Below are 18351 nucleotides of genomic sequence, written 5' to 3'. Positions count from 1 at the left end.
CAGTGCAGTACACACAGGACTGGTAGCATTGTGTTAAAAATTAGGCAGCATGTCGCTTATCAGCCGCCTCCATTTATTTCAGTAGTATCATGCCGTAACTGCACCTTAGCTTCCTGTATCCCAGAATGCACTGGGAAATGGAGAACTAGGACAGAGCAGCTCTGTGGTAAAAACCGTGTGCTTCTGTGTGCAGGCAAAAGCATCAAGCCAGCCAGCAATACTGGCTTTGGCAGGCAGAAGCAGAGACACTGAGCATTATTGCAGTGGCCAAGTTTTGTGTCAACAAGAGACCTCTCCAGCAAGTGTCATGAAGACATATTAATGCATCAGTACTCATAGAAGAGGTGGAACAGCATCCAGAATTATATGACTCAAGTATCCAGAGTTATTGTGACACATACAAAAAAATAAAAATAAACGAGATCTGTACACATCTCACCAAATAATATTGGGAGCTGGACCAAGCCAAGTGTCAGATCAAAGTATACAAAACCATCTTGTAGAAAACTCACAAAAATGCCTGCTATCTTGAGATGCAAAACTTCTGGAAATTTTAAAGCCATTAAAACAAAAAATAAAATTTTCCATGTTTGTTTTCCAGAAAATTTTGGGGAAAATTTTAAAAAATCATTTGGGAGTAGTTTTAAAAATTGAAAGTCCTTTTTAGTTTTTGACCATGCTGATCCAGAAGCATATCATCATTTTGCTCCATACAGTATTTTTAATGTCTTTAGGGCACCTCTGGCATGCAAGGATGTGTTTTGTCATCCTTGTAGCATTTGGAAACATATTTCTTCTCACAATTATTGCAAATTGAAGATTTGCTCTCAGCAGAAATTGCACTGTGGAAATGTTTCCAAACTCTAGGTGTCGGTCTCATCATTTTACGGAGAGGAAAAGAAAAAAACCTACTTACTGACCAAACTATGGATAAACATGTTGCTGTGATGGTGGAGAACATTATTTTTTAAAGGTTGTAAAGATCAACTAATTTGTCAGACAAATGTACCCTTTTACCTGTCAGTTTCTGTTCTCTCAGGCCTTAATTATTATCTATTGTATCCCTATAATCACCCAACTGTAGGAGGTACAGGATAGAGGCCACAAGCAAACTAAACACAAGCCTTTCCCCTAGTGTACCCCCCAGTGGCAGAAATGCATATTTCTCTTGTTTGAGAAGTACAGTTTTACTTGAATTGTTTTCCAGGATTTGCTTGTCTTCGACTGAGAGAACTTAATACTCTCTTAAAAGAGTAATAATTTAAGACTTTTATATAAACATGAAATCAGTGATCAGTGCTATAAAAATGCACTGATTTACTGTGTAAATGTCACTGGAAGGGGTTAACACTAGGGGGCGATCGAGGGGTTGTGTGTGTTCCCTCAGTGTGTTCTAACTGTATGAGGATATTGACTAGGCGAGGAGATGACTATCGTTTTTTCTAATTAGTAGGGACACATGATATGGCTCCTATGACAGCACAGGGATTTGTGTGTTTACGCACATAAATCCCCATGCTGGTGCTCGTGCATGTGATTGCGGTTGCCAGCCACGTACATTGGGTCCCCCGCTGTGCAGTGGGTGCACGCGCGCCCTCTGGTGGCTGAAAAAGGGAAGAACTTACCTGTATCGGATTTCGCCCAGGGGAGCCATTCTGCCACAGTATACCTGCGCGACATGGTCAGGAACTGGTTAAAGAGGTGCCAAACTCTGAAACCTGTTCCCAAAAAAGGCAGGCAGGGGACAATTGACAAGTGAGCAGTACTGACTGTAGGCTTCCTGGAGCTGATATTTTTCTCATTACTGACCTATTGTGACCTTTTATCACACTGTCATCGCGTTGGGGCTGCCATCTTCATTAAAGCTTTTCTTCCTCATATCTGCCTTCAGCAAAGAAAACTGAAACACAATAGTGACATCACCATATCCTCCAAGATTAGCAGTCGAGAACAGCAGTGCTTTGGATCCCACACTTCAGATCTTGGCACCCTTGTATCTCAGGAATGCACTTTTATTTTTCAGAAGTAATGCAAGACAATTAGTAGTTAGGTTAATTCGTAGGCATAAGTAACATTTCTTGTTCAAATGCTTTATTGACATAAAAAAAAAGAAAACAACCACAAGGAAAAACAGTACCATAAGATACATAAAGATAAGGTGTTACAAAGGCAGTCTGCCGTAACAATAGAAGTACACTCTTTAAGAGGATATATACTCTTAATATCAGATAAAACATTGCAATGAGTCAGGTTCCAAAAAGCACAAGTAAAAGATATACCGCAAGAAACAAAAGAAAGGAGGGGCTGAGGAAGGACCTTGTCAGTCCAGTCAAGTATGGTACAAAAGTGTACTCGGCCCAGGGGCCTGCCAGGTACAAGGATTACTGGCACAATTAACATTTCTAAATAGTTCCTATGACAAATCTCCTTTAACTTTTTGAGTTTAGGTCCACTTTAAATATTGTGTATTGAAATTGTAAAATTCAGATAATTGTCGTTTCCTGGGTGCCTGCAGATATACAGGCACAAGCACATCAAATCTAGTTGGGTGTGGTGAATGGTTTTCTTTTATTGTCTCTGATCTAGAAAGGACTGAAATGTGTTGCATTAACTACCAAATAACTTGTAACTTATTGTATAATTTAAAGGAGCTGAAATTAAAAGATGAAGAATGTGAGAGACTTTCTAAAGTGCGGGACCAACTTGGCCAGGAGCTTGAAGAGCTTACAGCTAGTCTGTTTGAAGTAAGTGCTTTATCAGAGATGGTATACAAAGTGCAAAAAACATGACGGACGTAACATTTTTATTTTTTAAAATAAATTTGCAAAGATTTGAAACAAATTACTTTCACACTGTCGTCATGGGGTCATGTTTGTAGAATTTCGAGGAAAATAGATTTAATCCATCTGAAATAAGGCTGTAACATAACAAAATGTGGAAAAAGTGAAGCACTGTGAATACTTTCAGGATGCTGTATATAGGCTTCTAAAAATGAACACCACTGTGTGTGTATATACTGTACATTGTACACATATATGTGCACCTACTGGGTATGTGTTTAACTGCTTGCCGACCGCAGGCTTTCAGTTGATGGCCAGGCGGTGCAGCTCTCTTTGTGGGAGGTCGTCATATGACACCCTCGCCTTCCCAGCCCACCAGGGGGCGCGAGCTTGCCGTGTCACTGGGGACTCGATGCGCGTGCCCGGAGGCCGCAATGTCCGCCAGGCACCCGCGATTGCCTGGTAACACAGCAGGACCGTGGAGCTGTGTGTGTAAACACAACTCCACGGTCCTGTCAGAGGAGAGATCGATTGTGTGTTCTCAGTACAGGGAAACACAGATCGGTCTCCTCCCCTTGTGAATCCCCTCTCCCTACAGTTAGAATCACTCGCAGGGAACATTTTAACCCCCTATTGTTAACCCCTTCCCTGCCAGTCGCATTTATACAGTAATCAATGCATTTTTATAGCATGGATCACTGTATAAATGTGAATGGTCCCAAAAATGTGTCAAAATTGTCCGTGATATGTCTGCCGCAATATCAGTCGCAATAAAAATCACAGATTGCCACCATTTATTAGTAAAAATAAATAAATAAAAAATGCTATAAATCTATCCTCTATTTTGTAGACGCTATAACTTTTGCGCAAACCAATCGGTATACGCTTGTTGCGATTTTTTTTTTTTTTTTTTTTTTTTTTTTTTTTCCCGCAAAAATATGTAGAAGAATACATATTGGCCTAAACTGAGGAAAAAATTTCTTTAAAAAAAATAAATAAATTGAATATTATAGCAAAAAGTCTAAAATATATATATATTTTTTTCTAACTTGTCAATCTTCTTTTGTTTATAACGAAAAAAATAAAAACCACAGAGGTGATCAAATACCACCAAAATATATCTTTGTGGGGACAAAATGATAACAATTTCATCTGAGTACAGTGTCGTATGACGCGCAATTGTCATTCAAAGTGTGACAGCGCAGAAAGCTGAAAAATGGCTTGGGCAGAAAGGGGGTGAAAATGCACTGTATTGAGATGGTTAATACCTTTTGTACTGTTCATTATTTTTGTGTTGTTGCTTCCAAAGAAAATGGCCATTTTGAGCTGCATGTCTGTCCCAAAGTTATTAACACATGACCATGGAAAACAATCTTTCTTTAAAAACAAAAAAAAATGTACTGAGGGAAATACAGTATGTTGGCAGCTATTAACGAACCTCCTGAATATGCTAGATGACAGGCTGTCTGATTGGTCCATTGGCTTCAGACCTATTGAGTTTTTAGCTAGAACAATTGAGCAGCAAGTAAAATCAGAACTCCTTATCTGCTTACTTGTAGCAGGTTAGTGACTTGATGCCTGACAGCCAGATAACTTGAAATATAAAAAGGAGAGACCAAGAATGTCAGCCTATAAATGTGTAAGTTACATTTATTATTTCAGTGTATAGAGATGCAAGGCAAAACTTTTTTATTTTTTAATTTTTTATTTTTTTTAGAATACAGTGGGGGAAATTTTAATTATTTGATCCCCTGCAGATTTTGTAAGTTTGCCCACTTCCAAAGTAATGAAGGGTCTATAATTTTTTATCATAGGTGTATTTTAAATGATAGGGACAGAATATCAACCAAAAATCCAGAAAGAAGACACAAATGTTCTAAACTGAGTTGAACTTCAGTGAGTAAAATAAGTATTTGATCCCCAAGCAAAACATGACTTGGTACTTGAAGAAACCATTGTTGGCAAGCGCAGAGGTAAGACGTTTCTTGTAGTTGGTTACTAGGTTTGCATCTCAGGAGGGATTTTGGTCCACTCTTTACAGATCTTATCTAAATCCTTAAGATTTCTTGGCTATCATTTAGAAACTCGAAGTTTCAACTCCCTCCATAAATTATCTATAGGATTAAGGTCTGGAGCCTGGCTAGTCCACTCCATGACCTTAATGTGCTTTTTCTTGTTGCCTTGGCGGTATGTTTTAGGTCATTGTCATGCTGGAAGACCACATCCACTACCCATCTTCAGTGTTTCTGGCTGAGGGAAGAAGGTTCTCATCCAAGATTTTACAATACATTGGCCCCTCAATGCTGCAAAGTCGGCCTGTACCTTTTAGCAGAGAAACAATCCCAAAACAATGTTTCCACCTCCATGTTTGACTGTAGGGATGGTGTTCTTGGGGTTATAGTCAGCATTGTTCTTCCTCCAAACAGCTCAGTTTTGGTCTCATCTGACGAGATCACTTTCTTCCAATCCTTCTCTGAATCATTTAGATGTTCATTGACAAACTTCAGATGGCAGTGTACATGTGCCTTCTTGAGGAGGGGGGACCTCCTGGGCGCTGCAGGATTTCAATCCATGGTTACCGTATTGTGTTACCAATGGTTTATGCCTTGAGATCATTCACAAGCTCCTCCTATGTAGTTCTGGGACGACCCCTCACTTTTCTCATGATCATCCTTGCCCCATGAGGTGAAGTCTTGCATTGTGCTCCAGACGAGGGCGATTGATGGTTATTTTGTATTTCGTCCATTTTCAAAAAATTGCTCCATCAGCCATCTCCTTCTCACAAAGCTTCTTGCTGATGGTCTTGTAGCCTATTCCAGTTTTGTACCGGTCTATAATCTTGTTCCTGACATCCTTTAAAAGCTTTTTGGTCTTGCCCACGATGGTGAGGTTTGAATGGAGGAAAGAGATTCTATGGACAGACGTCTTTTGTACACATAACGAGTTGTCGTTAGGAGCACCTTCTTAAATTGACAGGACTAATCTGTGTACCACATGAGCACAAACTGTAGCCGGTCTGTGGAAGGCAGAATTCCTGTTGGCTGGTAGGGTATCAACTACTTATATTACTCACTGAGCTGCAACTCGATTTATAAGACCCCTTTCATGCTGAGCCGTCGCCTGTAAAGTAGCGATATTTGGCCGCTAGCAGGGCAGTTTTAACCCCCCAGCTAGCGCCCAAAAAGGGGTTAAATCCGCCTGCAAAACACTGCCAGTATCGCAGCGCTGCCCCATTGATCTCAATGGGGAGCAGGAGTGGAGGAGCAACGAGTAACACCGCTCCAAAGAAGCTGCTGCCAGGTCTTTTTTTGATACCCTGCCAGCGCACCGCTCCAGTGTGAAAGCCCTCAGGCATTCACACTGGAGTGAATGCCCTTGGGCTTTCACACTGGAGTGAATGGAGCAGCTGTTTTAGGGCGTTTTGCAGGCGCTATTTTTAACACTATAGCGACTGCGAAACGCTCCAGTGTGAAAGGGGTCTAAGTTTTGGATGATATTCTAACTCTATCATTTAAAATACACCTATGAGGAAAAAATTATAGACCATTTCTTTGTAACTGGATCAAATAATTGATTTCCCCACTGTATCCATTTTTGTTTCTCTTATATTCACCGACCGACACAGCTCCTCTCTGTAACTATGGTTGTATAGCCTGCCATTAGGAGAAACTAGGCAAAATTGTTACACAATACACAGAACTTTAATCCTGCCCCGGGGGGCGGGCCCCATGCTATCAACCCTTCCCACTGCTCCTAGCAGCTTCAGTTTTTATTTTGCCTAGCAAGGAGAATGACATGGGAAACCCTGCGGGCCTCTCGGTCCATGTTTTTTACTGCAGGTTTGCTGCTTTTTGTGCAAGAGCAGATCTCAGGATCTCTCATATCAACTGCCGGCTGGGTGACAGGCTGGTTAATGAAATCCTTGTAGTCTTCCCATTCCGGCCATCGAGCGTGAGCAGCTACAGCTCGGCAGGCCATGACATACCTCAGCTCCAGAGGTAGTCGGTGAGCTTAAATGCTCCGGGGTATACATATGACCGGGCTACTGATGTCTGGATCACAGTATACCGGGCCAGTAACCTTCCCTGTACTGATCAGGAGTCTGCTACCACGGCATGTCTCCCAGCTCTTCAGGACTGGCAAGTAGGCTCTCCCTGCTTCGGTGAGGGGAGCAGCTGGGCTTTCCCTGGGGGGTCGATTCAGGGGCCACCTCACCTCCTTATCTTCTCTCCCAAGTCCCTATCACCCCTCCCCCCCCCCTCTGAGGGGGGGGGGGTGTGTGGGTCGCTGTTTCTCACCTGTGGGGCTCTGTGCGGTTGCTGTTCAGTCCTGGTCCAGGTCTGGGGGTCCAAAAAAGGCAGTTTTGGTGGAGGATGTCTGAGTCAGCAGGCAGTTTGGTTTTTATTTTTTGCTCTTTTCACCTCATGGCACCGTTCTGGCGGCCATCTTGGATTTGGGAAAGCTATAGATTCCCCTGGGAGCTTCAGCAGCCATTTTCCTTGGGATTCCTATGGATTACATTGGCGGCCATTTTGTGAAAGCCAAAATGCTTTCTTCACCGCTGGCCTCTTGTGACAGTTTGCAATGTGCTTTTTCTTGTCCCTTCCTGTATTCCCTGTGTGTGAGGGACACTGGATGGCTCTGTGTGGAACGTTGAAGCTGTTCTGCAGACCATTGCACCGCTGTTAGAGCTGCTGCTGACACAGTTTTTTCTCCTCTCTGCATCTGGGATCCTCCTAGGGACTACAGGCACTGTTGTTGGCATTCACAGAACGCCCCTGGGTGGGGAGTCTAGCGCTAAGCACCCCCCCACAACCCCACCCCCCCGGTGGCATCAGCAGGAGGGTGGGACCATCACTGTCCTAAGTCCCCTTGCAGGTGGCAGACAGGATAGGGTCAGCATGGCTTCAGAAACTGGTGTTTCTTCCCCCGAAATCCAGGCTATAGCAACCGGGTCACCTGCGGTTAGTGCGGTGCACATGGACACCCTGACAGTGTTCCTGGACTCCTATGTTGCTAAGATAGAGGCAGCACATGGCAGGAAAGGTGCACGTAAGAGGCCCCTGCCCCCCCCCCCCCCCGTCCTCTGGGGAAAGTTCTGATGCAGACTCGGCCCCTGCTGCGGCTGGAGACCCCCACTCTGACCTATCAGACGTGGCTGACCAGGACCGTTCGAACAGTGAGGATGATTCCCCATCCGGGTGCGACAAGGCGCTTGTTGGAGCACTTATCACAGCTGTGCGTGATACCCTTAAGATTCAGTGGATTCCTCTGCTGATGTAACAGTCCCTTTTGGGTCCCACAAGCCAGCATGTTCACCTAAGGTGTTCCCGTATTTGACTTATTTTAACAAATTCATATACAGGGAATGGGGTCGGCCGCAAAGGACCTTTTTTGGTCCCCAAACATTTGGCGGTGCGTTACCCCTTTGAGGAAAGCCTTCTCAAAAAGTGGTCGGCTCCTCCGGTCGTGGACCCCTCAGTAGCCAGGTTAAATAAAGTAACCATGATCCCGGTTGAGGGGACTCATGCATTCAAGGATCCCATGGACAGGAAGGCTGAGGTGGTGGCTCGTTCGTTGTTTACGGTTGTGTGGTCAGCCGTGCGACCTGTACTGGCATCCGCACTGGTGTCGCAGACACTGACTGAGTGGACAAAACTTTTGCACCGTGAATTGGGAGAGAAACAGGCCTCCCCTGTCTGCGTGGAACTAGCAGACCAACTAGTGCAAGGCCTTAAGTACATTTGTGACGCAGCCCTGCATACTCTCCCTCTGTTATCCAGGGCTTAAGTGTCAGCTGTAGTGCTGAGGCGCCTGATTTGGCTAAAATTCTGGTCTGCTGACCAGGCATCCAAGAAAGCCCTGACAGATCTTCCCTTGGCGACCGGCTCTTTGGAGCTTCGTTGGATGACATTATCAAAAATGTCATGTGTGGTAAGAGTACACTACTCCCACAGGCCAGGAAGGCTAAGGAGCCACGCTGCAGGCAAGGGCCCTCTTTTTCCGCTCACAAGCGGCTTTTTCGTCCGCCTGGTGCTTCGACAAAACGTTCCCAGCCCGACAGGACGTCCACGGACGGTCAAAAGCATCCCTGGAACCACAAGCCTAACAAGCCTGCGAACACAAGTGCTACCGCATAAAGGTTTGCCCCCCACCCACATCTCGGGTGGGGGGGCGCCTTCGGGAGTTTTCAGCCTGGTGGACCTCCCGGTTATCCGACCAATGGGTCTGCGACCTGATTTCTACAGGCTACAAGATAGTTTCTCTATTGGCTGCCAAACGGATTCTTCCCCTCCAGCATACCCGCATCCCCGGTTTGCCGGGAGGCCCTGTTGGGGGCAGTGAGGGATTTGCTGAATCAAGGGGTGATTGTACCAGTTCCGGAATTGGAACGCTTCCAGGGGTCTACTCATCTGTTTGTGGTTCCCAAGAAGGAAGGGGTACATCTGATCTTGGACTTAAAAGCCCTCAATCACTTCGTAAAAGTGCAGAGGTTTCATATGGAATCAGTTCGCTCAGTAGTTGCTGCACTCCATCAAGCGGACTCCCTGGCGTCCTTGGACAAATACTGGATGAGTACCTGCACATACCCATATGCCTTCGCCATCAAAAATTTCTGCGATTTGCAGTCGGGGAAGCCCACTACCAATTTGTCTCTCCCTTTTTGGCCTGGCATCAGCCCCCTGAGTCTTTACCAAAGTACTAGCTCCAGTGTTGGCATTGCTGCGACAACGCGAGATCACGATCGTGGGTTACCTAGACAATCTCCTTCTGAGAGCATCTTCCGCCTCAGAATTAGAGGAGGATATGGCGATCACCATGCAGACCCTGCAAAAATTTGGGTGGCTGTTGAACCTAAAGAAGTCCAGTGATTGTACCGACCCAGCATCTGGAGTACCTAGGTTTACTATTGGACTCCAGGGAAGCGAGGGTCTTTCTCCCTTCAGACAAACTGCAGACTCTCAGATCTGCGGTCAAACTACTGATGAACCGCAAGTGGTCATAGCTCCGCTTTTGCATGCGAGTACTGGGGCTCATGGTAGCCTCCTTCGAGGCAGTACCTTATGCCCAGTTCCACACCAGAGTCCTGCAGAAGGAGATTTTGACAAAATGGGACAAATCTCCATTGTCCCTGGATTGGCAGATCCAGGTGAGCCAGCCAGTCAGGACTCCCTGATCTGGTGGTTGAGGTCCCCGGTGATTCAGTCCGGAAAATCGTTCCTTCCTCTGAAATGGACGGTGATCACTATGGACGCCAGTCTATCCGGCTGGGGTGGAGTGATGGGGATTCAGTCGGCTCAGGGCCTCTGGTGGACGGAAGAATCCAAGTTGCTGATCAATCTGTTCGAGTTGAGAGCGATTAGGCGGTGTCTCCACACATGGTCGATGTGTCTTTAAGGGTGTCCAACCAGGATACAGTCAGACAATGCCACGGCTGTGGCGTGCATAATCGCCAAGGGGGAACAAGAAGCTCAGCCGCTACTCGGGAGGTCGCTCACATACTTCGGTGGGCAGAGCGACACGTTCCAGCCCTGTCGGCCATTTACATCCCAGGGGTGGAAAATTGGCAGGCGGACTATCTGAGTCGACAGATGCTGGACCCAGGAGAATGGGCATTGCATCCGGAGATATTCAGGCTGTTGTGCCTGAAATGGGGCACACCCGATGTGGATCTATTGGCCTCCTGCCTCAATCGGAAGGTGCCGAGATTCGTGTCCAGGACAAGAGATCCGTGGGCAGACGCATCAGACGTGCTGGTGGCTCCATGGGATCAGTACTAGCTGATCTACGCCTTTCCTCCGCTAAAACTGTTGCCACACCTGCTGCGCAGAGTGGAAGACTAGGGGATCCCAGTAATCCTGGTGGCCCCAGATTGGCCTCAGCAGCCCTGGTATGCAGACCGGGTGAGTCTGGTGGCAGACGCTCCCTGGCGATTGCTACTGCGAGAGGACCTCCTATCTCAAGGTCCAATCTTTCACCCTGCTTTACCATCGCTGGCTTTAACGGCATGGCTATTGAGAGCCAGGTGCTGGGGAACCGGGTCTGTCAGACTTGGTGATTCTTCACGGAAGATGTATCATACCTGGAAGGCCTATATCTCTATGTGTGAGGAGAAAGGGTGGCATTTGCGCTCCTTTTCTATATCCAGGATCCTGCTGTTTCTTCAGCAAGGTGTAGACCAGAAGTTGGCGTTGAGCACCATAAAGGGGCAAATTTCAGCTCTGGCTGTCTTTTTTTTTTTTTCAGAGACCCCTGGCGTCTCATTCATTAGTGAGTACCTTTGTTCAGGGGGTACGACATGTAGTCCCTCCGGTGCGTTCACCGTTACCTCCGTGGGATTTGAACCTGGTGTTGGCGCTTCAAAAGCCGCCATTTGAGAATATCAGGGAGATTCCCTTGTTGACTCTTTCACAGAAAGTGGTTTTCCTAGTGGCCATAACATCGGCCAGGAGGGTTTCGGAATTGGCAGCCTTGTCCTGCAAGTCACCTTATCTGGTCATCCACAGGGATAAGGTGGTGTTGCGTCCGCAACTGTCCTTTCTACCGAAGTTGGTCTCGGCTTTTCATATCAATGAGGACATTGTATTACCATCATTGTGTCCTAAGCTGAAGCACCCCAAAGAGGTGGCCCTTCACGCTCTCCACGTGGTTAGGACCCTAAAAGTGTATTTGTCTGCCACAGCTCCCTTTCGGAAGTCAGACTCGCTGTTTGTTTCGGTGGCTGGTCTAAAGAAGGGTATGGCGGTCTCGTCTGCCACTATTTTGAGGTGGATCAGACAGATTGTAGTACAAGCCTACACCTTGAAGGGGCACGTGCCCCCCTTTCCGGTCACTGCCCACTATACAAGGGCAATTGGAACGTCTTGGGCCTTCCGACCAAGCGTCGGTCGCTGAGGTGTGTAAGGCGGCGACCAGGTCGTCTGTCCATGCGTTTACCAAGTTCTACAAGTTCTACAAGGTAGACGTCAGTGCATCGGCTGATGCCTGTTTTGGCCGCAAAGTTTTTTGCAGATGGCCGTATAGTTGCAATAGAGATTTTTTCCTGGTTTTTCGATAAAAACGCAATACTGTTTAATGCACTGTTGCATTACTTCCGCAAAAAGTTTGCGGTGTTGGGGATCTCTCCTGTTGAGAATACCCGGTTGTATGGCGGTGTGTTTTTCCGTACACTGCTGTTTTTTGTGGGGTTCGTTTCACTAGTTCCCACTTGCCATGGTGGATGAAGTTTTAATGCTGTTTTTTTTTTCCCCACCCCTCATTTGGCACTGCTTGGGGACGTCCCATTTAGAGGAGAGGAGCTGTCGGTCGGTGAATATAAGAGAAAATAGTATTTTTTGTACTCTCTGTAAAATCCTTTTCTCTGTAATTTCACCGACCGACACAGCACCCACCCCTCCTTTTTTCTACGTTGTACTGCCTGTTGATGTACTGAGTCTGCTGGGGAGGCAGGGAGGGGTTGTTGGCACAGGGTCCGCCCCCTGGGCGGTACTGACAGTTCTGTGTATTGTGTTACAATTTAGCCTAGTTCTCCTAGTGGCAGGCTAACAAACCCATTTAGTTACAGAGAGGAGCTGTGTCGGTCGGTGAATTATAGAGAAAAGGATTTTACGGTGAGTACAAAAAATCCTATTTATTCTTTTTATTTTATTTTTATTTATTTTTTGTATTTTACCAAATATCAGCACTCTATTGTTTTGGTTGTTTAATTCAGCATATGTTTGTTCACTATTGCGTGCCACACTTTTGTTTTGTTTTACACTTCTACGGGAAAGTCCATGAATCCCTTTATCTTTTTTTATTTTTTTGCATAAAAAAACAAAGTACATATTTTTGAAATTTGCAGTGTTTAGCGCAAATTTGATGTTTCCATAAGACACAGGTTATGTGAAATAAGTTCTGTTTTAAGATATGTGTAAAAGGTATTTTTTTTTTTGTTAAATCCTAGGAAGCACATAAAATGGTACGAGAAGCAAATGTTAAACAAGCCACAGCAGAGAAACAGCTTAAAGAAGCACATGGGAAGGTATGCAGTAACTTTTCATAATTTTTTGTTCCTTTCCCGCTTTATACAAATAAAGGCTGTAACTGACAGTGTATCAGACCCCAGTCATCTTTACCAACTTGTGCCAAATAGCTGGTCAAACTCACACCACACTGTCACTGATTCGTGTCAATGACACTCCCAGCCTCACACTGCACAAAGATTTTCCAGCTCGCAGGACCACATTCGAAATGCCAGCAGACTGAGTGTGATTGTCACTGGGTTTTGTTAACTACACAGTTGACTTTTTACTCCACTAGATATTTTATCATAAATATCCAATGTTCACCATAAGAATTATGACTTTTAATGTCTGTAATGCCGGAATATGCTTAGTGCATTTGAGATGGTATTGCCTATTTTAAAATATTATATTATTTAATATCATAAAAAATTGTAAAACGGTACAGATGCAATATTTTACAGAAAAAGGGACTACAACAGAAAACAAAATTGGGCATTTAATGTGAAAATACTTAAATGAGACCTGGTTTTGAGTTCTGCCGAGTCAATGAGCATTTGTGAGATCAGTGTCTCTCACAAATCTTGGCTCATGTCCTTGTTTGATGGTTAAAAAAGCGCTATAGACTGCTGATGCAGTCCCTCTTTTCTGGTCCTAGGGGAAAGTGTTAACAGAAATGATCTGACTAGTAAGAAAGTCTGAGGAGTGATGAATGGGGTATCAGTCTTAACAATCATTCAGCTATCCCACCCTTAAAGGATAGGTTCACTTAAAAAAAAAAAAAAGAAAAAAAAATGCACAATTAGTTTGCAGGTAAAAAAAAATGTGCATTTACTATATTTTTTTTGGAGCCTTGAAAAAATTGCACCAGTAATCGGCAGATCTCTGATTCCATGCATCAGCAATTTCACGCTAAAAGGAAAACTCAACGAACTACCACAGCGCTCAACAGCTGTCGTAGTTGTAGTCAATTCATTCACAAAACACTGAATGATGTGGCCGAGCAGGCAAGCGGGGCTGGTACATTTGCAATGTGTTACATCCTGAACAGGGGTGCAACATGGCACAAAAGACTTGTCTTTTGAAAAAAATCGTATCCTTTAACTACAGTTGATTGCATATATTAATATTGTGGAATTCCTACCGGTGCTTTGGCATTCTAGTAACTTGTATGTTATTGTCCAGTACAAAATTATTGTTTGAATACAAATATGATGGGTATTGGAGGGCTAGTTCACCTAGGTGAGGTAATGGGCCTAACCAACCTCCGGTATCTCCTAATATAGTGATGTTTGGGCTTAAAATGCTGCTAATTAATTGATAAAATTAATATATTATTAATTGAGGTAAATGTGTCGTCCTGGTGGCATGTACTGGTTTTATCTCAGGAGTAATGAAATTCACCTAAGTTTTGATTCTCCAGGAAGAGATGGACAGAAATGTGTATTTGCTAATTACTCCAGCTAAAGTATGACAGATTCACCTTTAGGAGCATGCTACATGTTACACCCATATTTGGGTTGTAACATGCTCCTATACACCCACCGCCAGTGTTTCTCGCTCTGTGATGGGAGATGGGGGATCTTCTCCCTGCCCCTGCTGTCACAATTTGGAAACCGCACAGCTATGCGGGGCTCCGGCAAGTCAATAATTTACCGTTTCCTGTGATTGAACTACAAGTACTGGCTGTGACTGACTATGCTTTCTTTATCGTACATCATGGGCCACAGAGCACCATAGTAATCACTATGTGGGTATATAGGCACCTTCAGGTGATGAACACTGGTTTACCCAATACAAGAAGTTCACTCCCTATATAACCCTTCCTCCTACCAGGAGTACCTTGGTTTTTTCGCCAGTGTCTAAGGTGTTGGTCACAAGTGAAGATGTGCTCTGAGGAGCTCCAGGAGGGATCCATGCTGAATTTAAATAGTCTTCACAGACCGGATCCATCCAAAGTGCCACTGCGGCCAAGGTGGATGGTACCCGGGCCTCGTATACGAAGCACAAGGTTTTGCCTGTAATGTCTCTTTGCCGGGCTGGACCCCGGGACCCAGGGCTTTTTGGTCATGCTTACATTACCTAAAGATTTTCCTGGTGGGGTGCTAATACAGGTCCAAGGGAGTGGAACAGTAGACAATGCACAAATGCTTAAGAGTCCAACAGATAAAAGGTTGGAATTCCTGTTAAAATCCTCTTTTTCCTTGGCAAGTGCCATTACCCAGCCTGCAGTCGCTGCAATAGGCATCTGTCAGTCCCTAAAGGACCAGTTTAGACAGGCCCTTAAGGAGGTTCCTGCACAACAAGCCCGGGATTTGGCCCGAACTACCAAAAGCATTATGTTTTGCTATAGATACCATGAAAGATTCTATTCACCAGGCTTCCCGCCTTGCGCTTGTACTAGTACACATGTGTAGGATCTTGTGGTTAAAAAAACTGGTCAGCCAAAGCACCATGCAAAAAGCTCTTGACTGATTTTCCTTTTCATGGGGATTGGCTATTTCGGAATGATTTGGACAAATGCATCCAAATGATTTCTAGTGGGAAATGTACTCTCTTGCCAGTCAAAAGAAAATCTAAACGCCCTTCATTTAAGCGGACTTTCTCCTGTGGCGGGGCATCCGCCGTCAGGCTTAGGCACAAAAGAAGTACTGGGGGTAAAAACCTGCAAAGCAGAATTCCAAAGCCGCCTCATGAAGGGGCACTCGTCGGAGTGGAAGGAAGACTTCGGCAATACTCAGAAGTCTGGCAAGAGGAAATTTGGGACAGATGGGTCATCTCTATGGTGTCTCTAGGGTACAAACTAGAATTTCATGCATTTCCACTGTCTCGTTTTCTGAGATCAAACATTCTCAAAGATCCAGGGAAAAAGGCAATCTCTGTTTAGGGCACTAAACGGATTACTGGCTCAGGGGGTGATCATACAAATCCCCATAGAAGAGCAAGGTTTGGGGTTTTATTCAAACCTCTTTACGAAACCAAATGGAGATGTCAGACCCATTTTAGATCTAAAGAATCGAAACCAGTTCCTGAAGATCCGCTCCTTTCATGGAGTCGATCAGGTCAGTGGTGCCTATCCTACTAGGAGGAGAACTTCTGGCATCTATCGACATCAGGGATGCATGATATCTGCATGTCCCTATATTTCTGTGGTTTGAGGTAGAACAGTAGCATTTCCAGTTTGTAGCCTTGCCCTTTGGGCTAGCTACAGCAACCCGGGTGTTTACAAAAGTCCTGGCACCACCTCTAGCCAGGTTAAGGGTACAAGGGCACAGGGCATAACAGTCTTGGCGTACCTAGATGATCTATTGTTACTAGACCGGTCAGTGGCTAGTTTTGGAGCATTACATGTGCATTACCTGGAAAGTCTGGGTTGGATTCTCAACCTAGAGAAGTCTTCCTTAAAACCTCTTAAAAGGCTGGAGTACTTGAGTCTGATCATAGACACAGCCCAGAAAAAGGTGTTCTTGCCTCAAGCAAAGATCAACTCCATAAGAGAGCTAGTGCATATGGTCAGGTCAAAAGGAGATAACTCCATTCGCCTTTGCATTAGTTTGTCAGGAAAGATGATGGCTGCATTTGAAGTGGTTCCCTATGCCCAGTTCCATTTGAGACTGTTGCAAAACAGTATCCTGTCTTCTTGGAACAAAACGATTCAAGCTTTAGACTTGCCAATGCAGCTTTCCCCAAGGGTGGCCCAAAGCCTTAGTTGGTGATTACTAACCCAGAATCTGCTTAAGGGAAGATCCTTCAGACCAATTATCTGGAAAGTGGTAATGGCAGATGTCAGCCTTTTAGCCTGGGGAGCAGTACTAGAGAAAACAACTGTCCAGGTACAGTGGTCAAAAACTGAAAGTGCCTTGCCCATCAACATCCTAGAGATTCAGGCAGTGCATCTGGCTCTGAAGACCTGGCATTTTAGGTTACGGGATTGTCCTGTCAGGATTCAATCCAACCATGCCACAACTGTGGGTTATATCAATCACCAAGGGGGCACCAAGAGTCTCGCTGCGCAGACAGAGTTGAACCATATTCTAACTTGGGCAGAAAGAAATGTTCCATGCCTATCGGCAGTCTTCGTTCTGGGAGTAGAGAATTGGCAGGCGGTCTACTTGAGTCACCAGCAGTTATTCCCGGGGGGAATGGTACCTTCACCACGACATCTTTCGGGCTGTTTACCAAAAATGGGGGACTCCGGATATAGATCTTCTTGCGTCCAGATTCAACATGAAGTTAGTCAACATTGTGTCCAGGATGAGGGTTACACTCGCGTACGGAACAGATGCATTGGTGACCTCGTGGGATCAGTTTTCACTGATTTATGCATTCCCCCCCCCCCCCCTATCCAGTTGCTGCCATGACTTCTTTGCAGGATCAAGCTGGAAAGAAAGCCAGTAATTCTGGTAGCCCCAGCATGGCCCAGAAGGTCCTGGTATGCAGGGATTGTAAAGATGGTGGTGGAGGATTTGTGGTCCCTTCCACTACGGCCAGACTTACTTTTACAGGGGCTGATATTCCATCCCACCTTTACGGATGCTAAATTTAACGGCTTTGCTATTGAAACCCACATTCTGAAGAAACGTGGGCTCTCCGGGTCAGTTAGCTCTACCTTGATTAATGCAAGAAAGCAAGCTATATATATATATATATATATATATATATATATATATATATATATATATATATATATATATATATATATATATATATATATTTATATTATAGAGTCTGAAGGGCTTATGTTTCCTGGTGTGAATCCAAGGGTTGGCATCCTTGGAGGCAGAATTCTTGCCTTTCTACAATTGGAGGTAGAGATGAAGTTGGCCTTGAGTGTACTATTAAGGGCCAAGTCTCAGCTTTATCCATCTTTTTTCCAAAGAGCATTTGCTACACATTCTTTAGTCTGGAGTTTTATGCAAGGGGTAATGCGGCTTAATCCACCAGTCAGACCTTCTTTGGACCCTTGGGGCTTGAACTTCGTTTTGTCAGTGTTACAAAAACAGCCATTTTAACTGATACAGCACGTTCCCTTAGTCCTTCTGACAAGGAAGTTAGTATTTTTGGCTGCTATATCCTCGGCAAGGAGGTTTTGGGAATTGGCTGCTCTTTCTTGTAAAGAGCCATACTTGACTATTCATGAGGACAGAGTTCTGTTACGCCCTCGTCCAGATTTTTTGCAAAAAGTGGTCTCAGGTTTCCACCTGAACCAAGATATTGTTTTTTTCCAAAACCATGTTCCAGGGAAGAACACTACACTACTACATTGTCTTGATGTGGTGAGAGCAGTCAGTCTATTTTAAAGACAACTTCTCAGATTCGGAAGACTAATGTCTTATTTGTACTGCCAGAGGGTCCTAAGAAAGGACAGGCAGCATCGAAATCCACTGTCGCTAAGTGGATTCGGCAGGTTATAATTCAGACTTATGATTTAAGGGGTAAGATTGCACCTTTTTAAGTCAAGGCGCATTCTACCAGGGCGGTTAGTGCTTCTTGGGCAGTGCATCACCAGGCCTCCATGGCTCAGACCTGTAAGGCCGCAACTTGGTCTTCAGTACATACATTCACCA

General features: G+C 44.9%; 1 protein-coding gene across 2 annotated transcripts in view; it reads left to right on the top strand.

The window, feature by feature from the left end:
• RAB3IP (RAB3A interacting protein) overlaps window positions 1-18351 on the top strand; it is a 120636-nt gene that overhangs the window by 43385 nt on the left and 58900 nt on the right. Inside the window, exons 4-5 of one of the 2 annotated variants that reach the window (XM_077468927.1) lie at window positions 2649-2744; window positions 12727-12804. In XM_077468927.1, the coding sequence (XP_077325053.1) occupies window positions 2649-2744; window positions 12727-12804 (174 nt within the window). Of the gene's footprint in view, window positions 1-2648; window positions 2745-4636; window positions 4754-12726; window positions 12805-18351 lie in introns of those variants that run through there. The other variant, XM_077468928.1, reaches the window with a different exon arrangement.

The sequence above is a fragment of the Lithobates pipiens genome, unplaced genomic scaffold (genome assembly GCF_037356315.1).
Source record: "Lithobates pipiens isolate NorthernLeopardFrog02 unplaced genomic scaffold, aLitPip1_a1.2 Scaffold_8, whole genome shotgun sequence".
Taxonomy (NCBI): domain Eukaryota; kingdom Metazoa; phylum Chordata; class Amphibia; order Anura; family Ranidae; genus Lithobates; species Lithobates pipiens.
The sequence above is the reverse complement of the archived record's forward strand: the minus strand, read 5'-3'. Positions and strand labels throughout refer to the sequence as shown.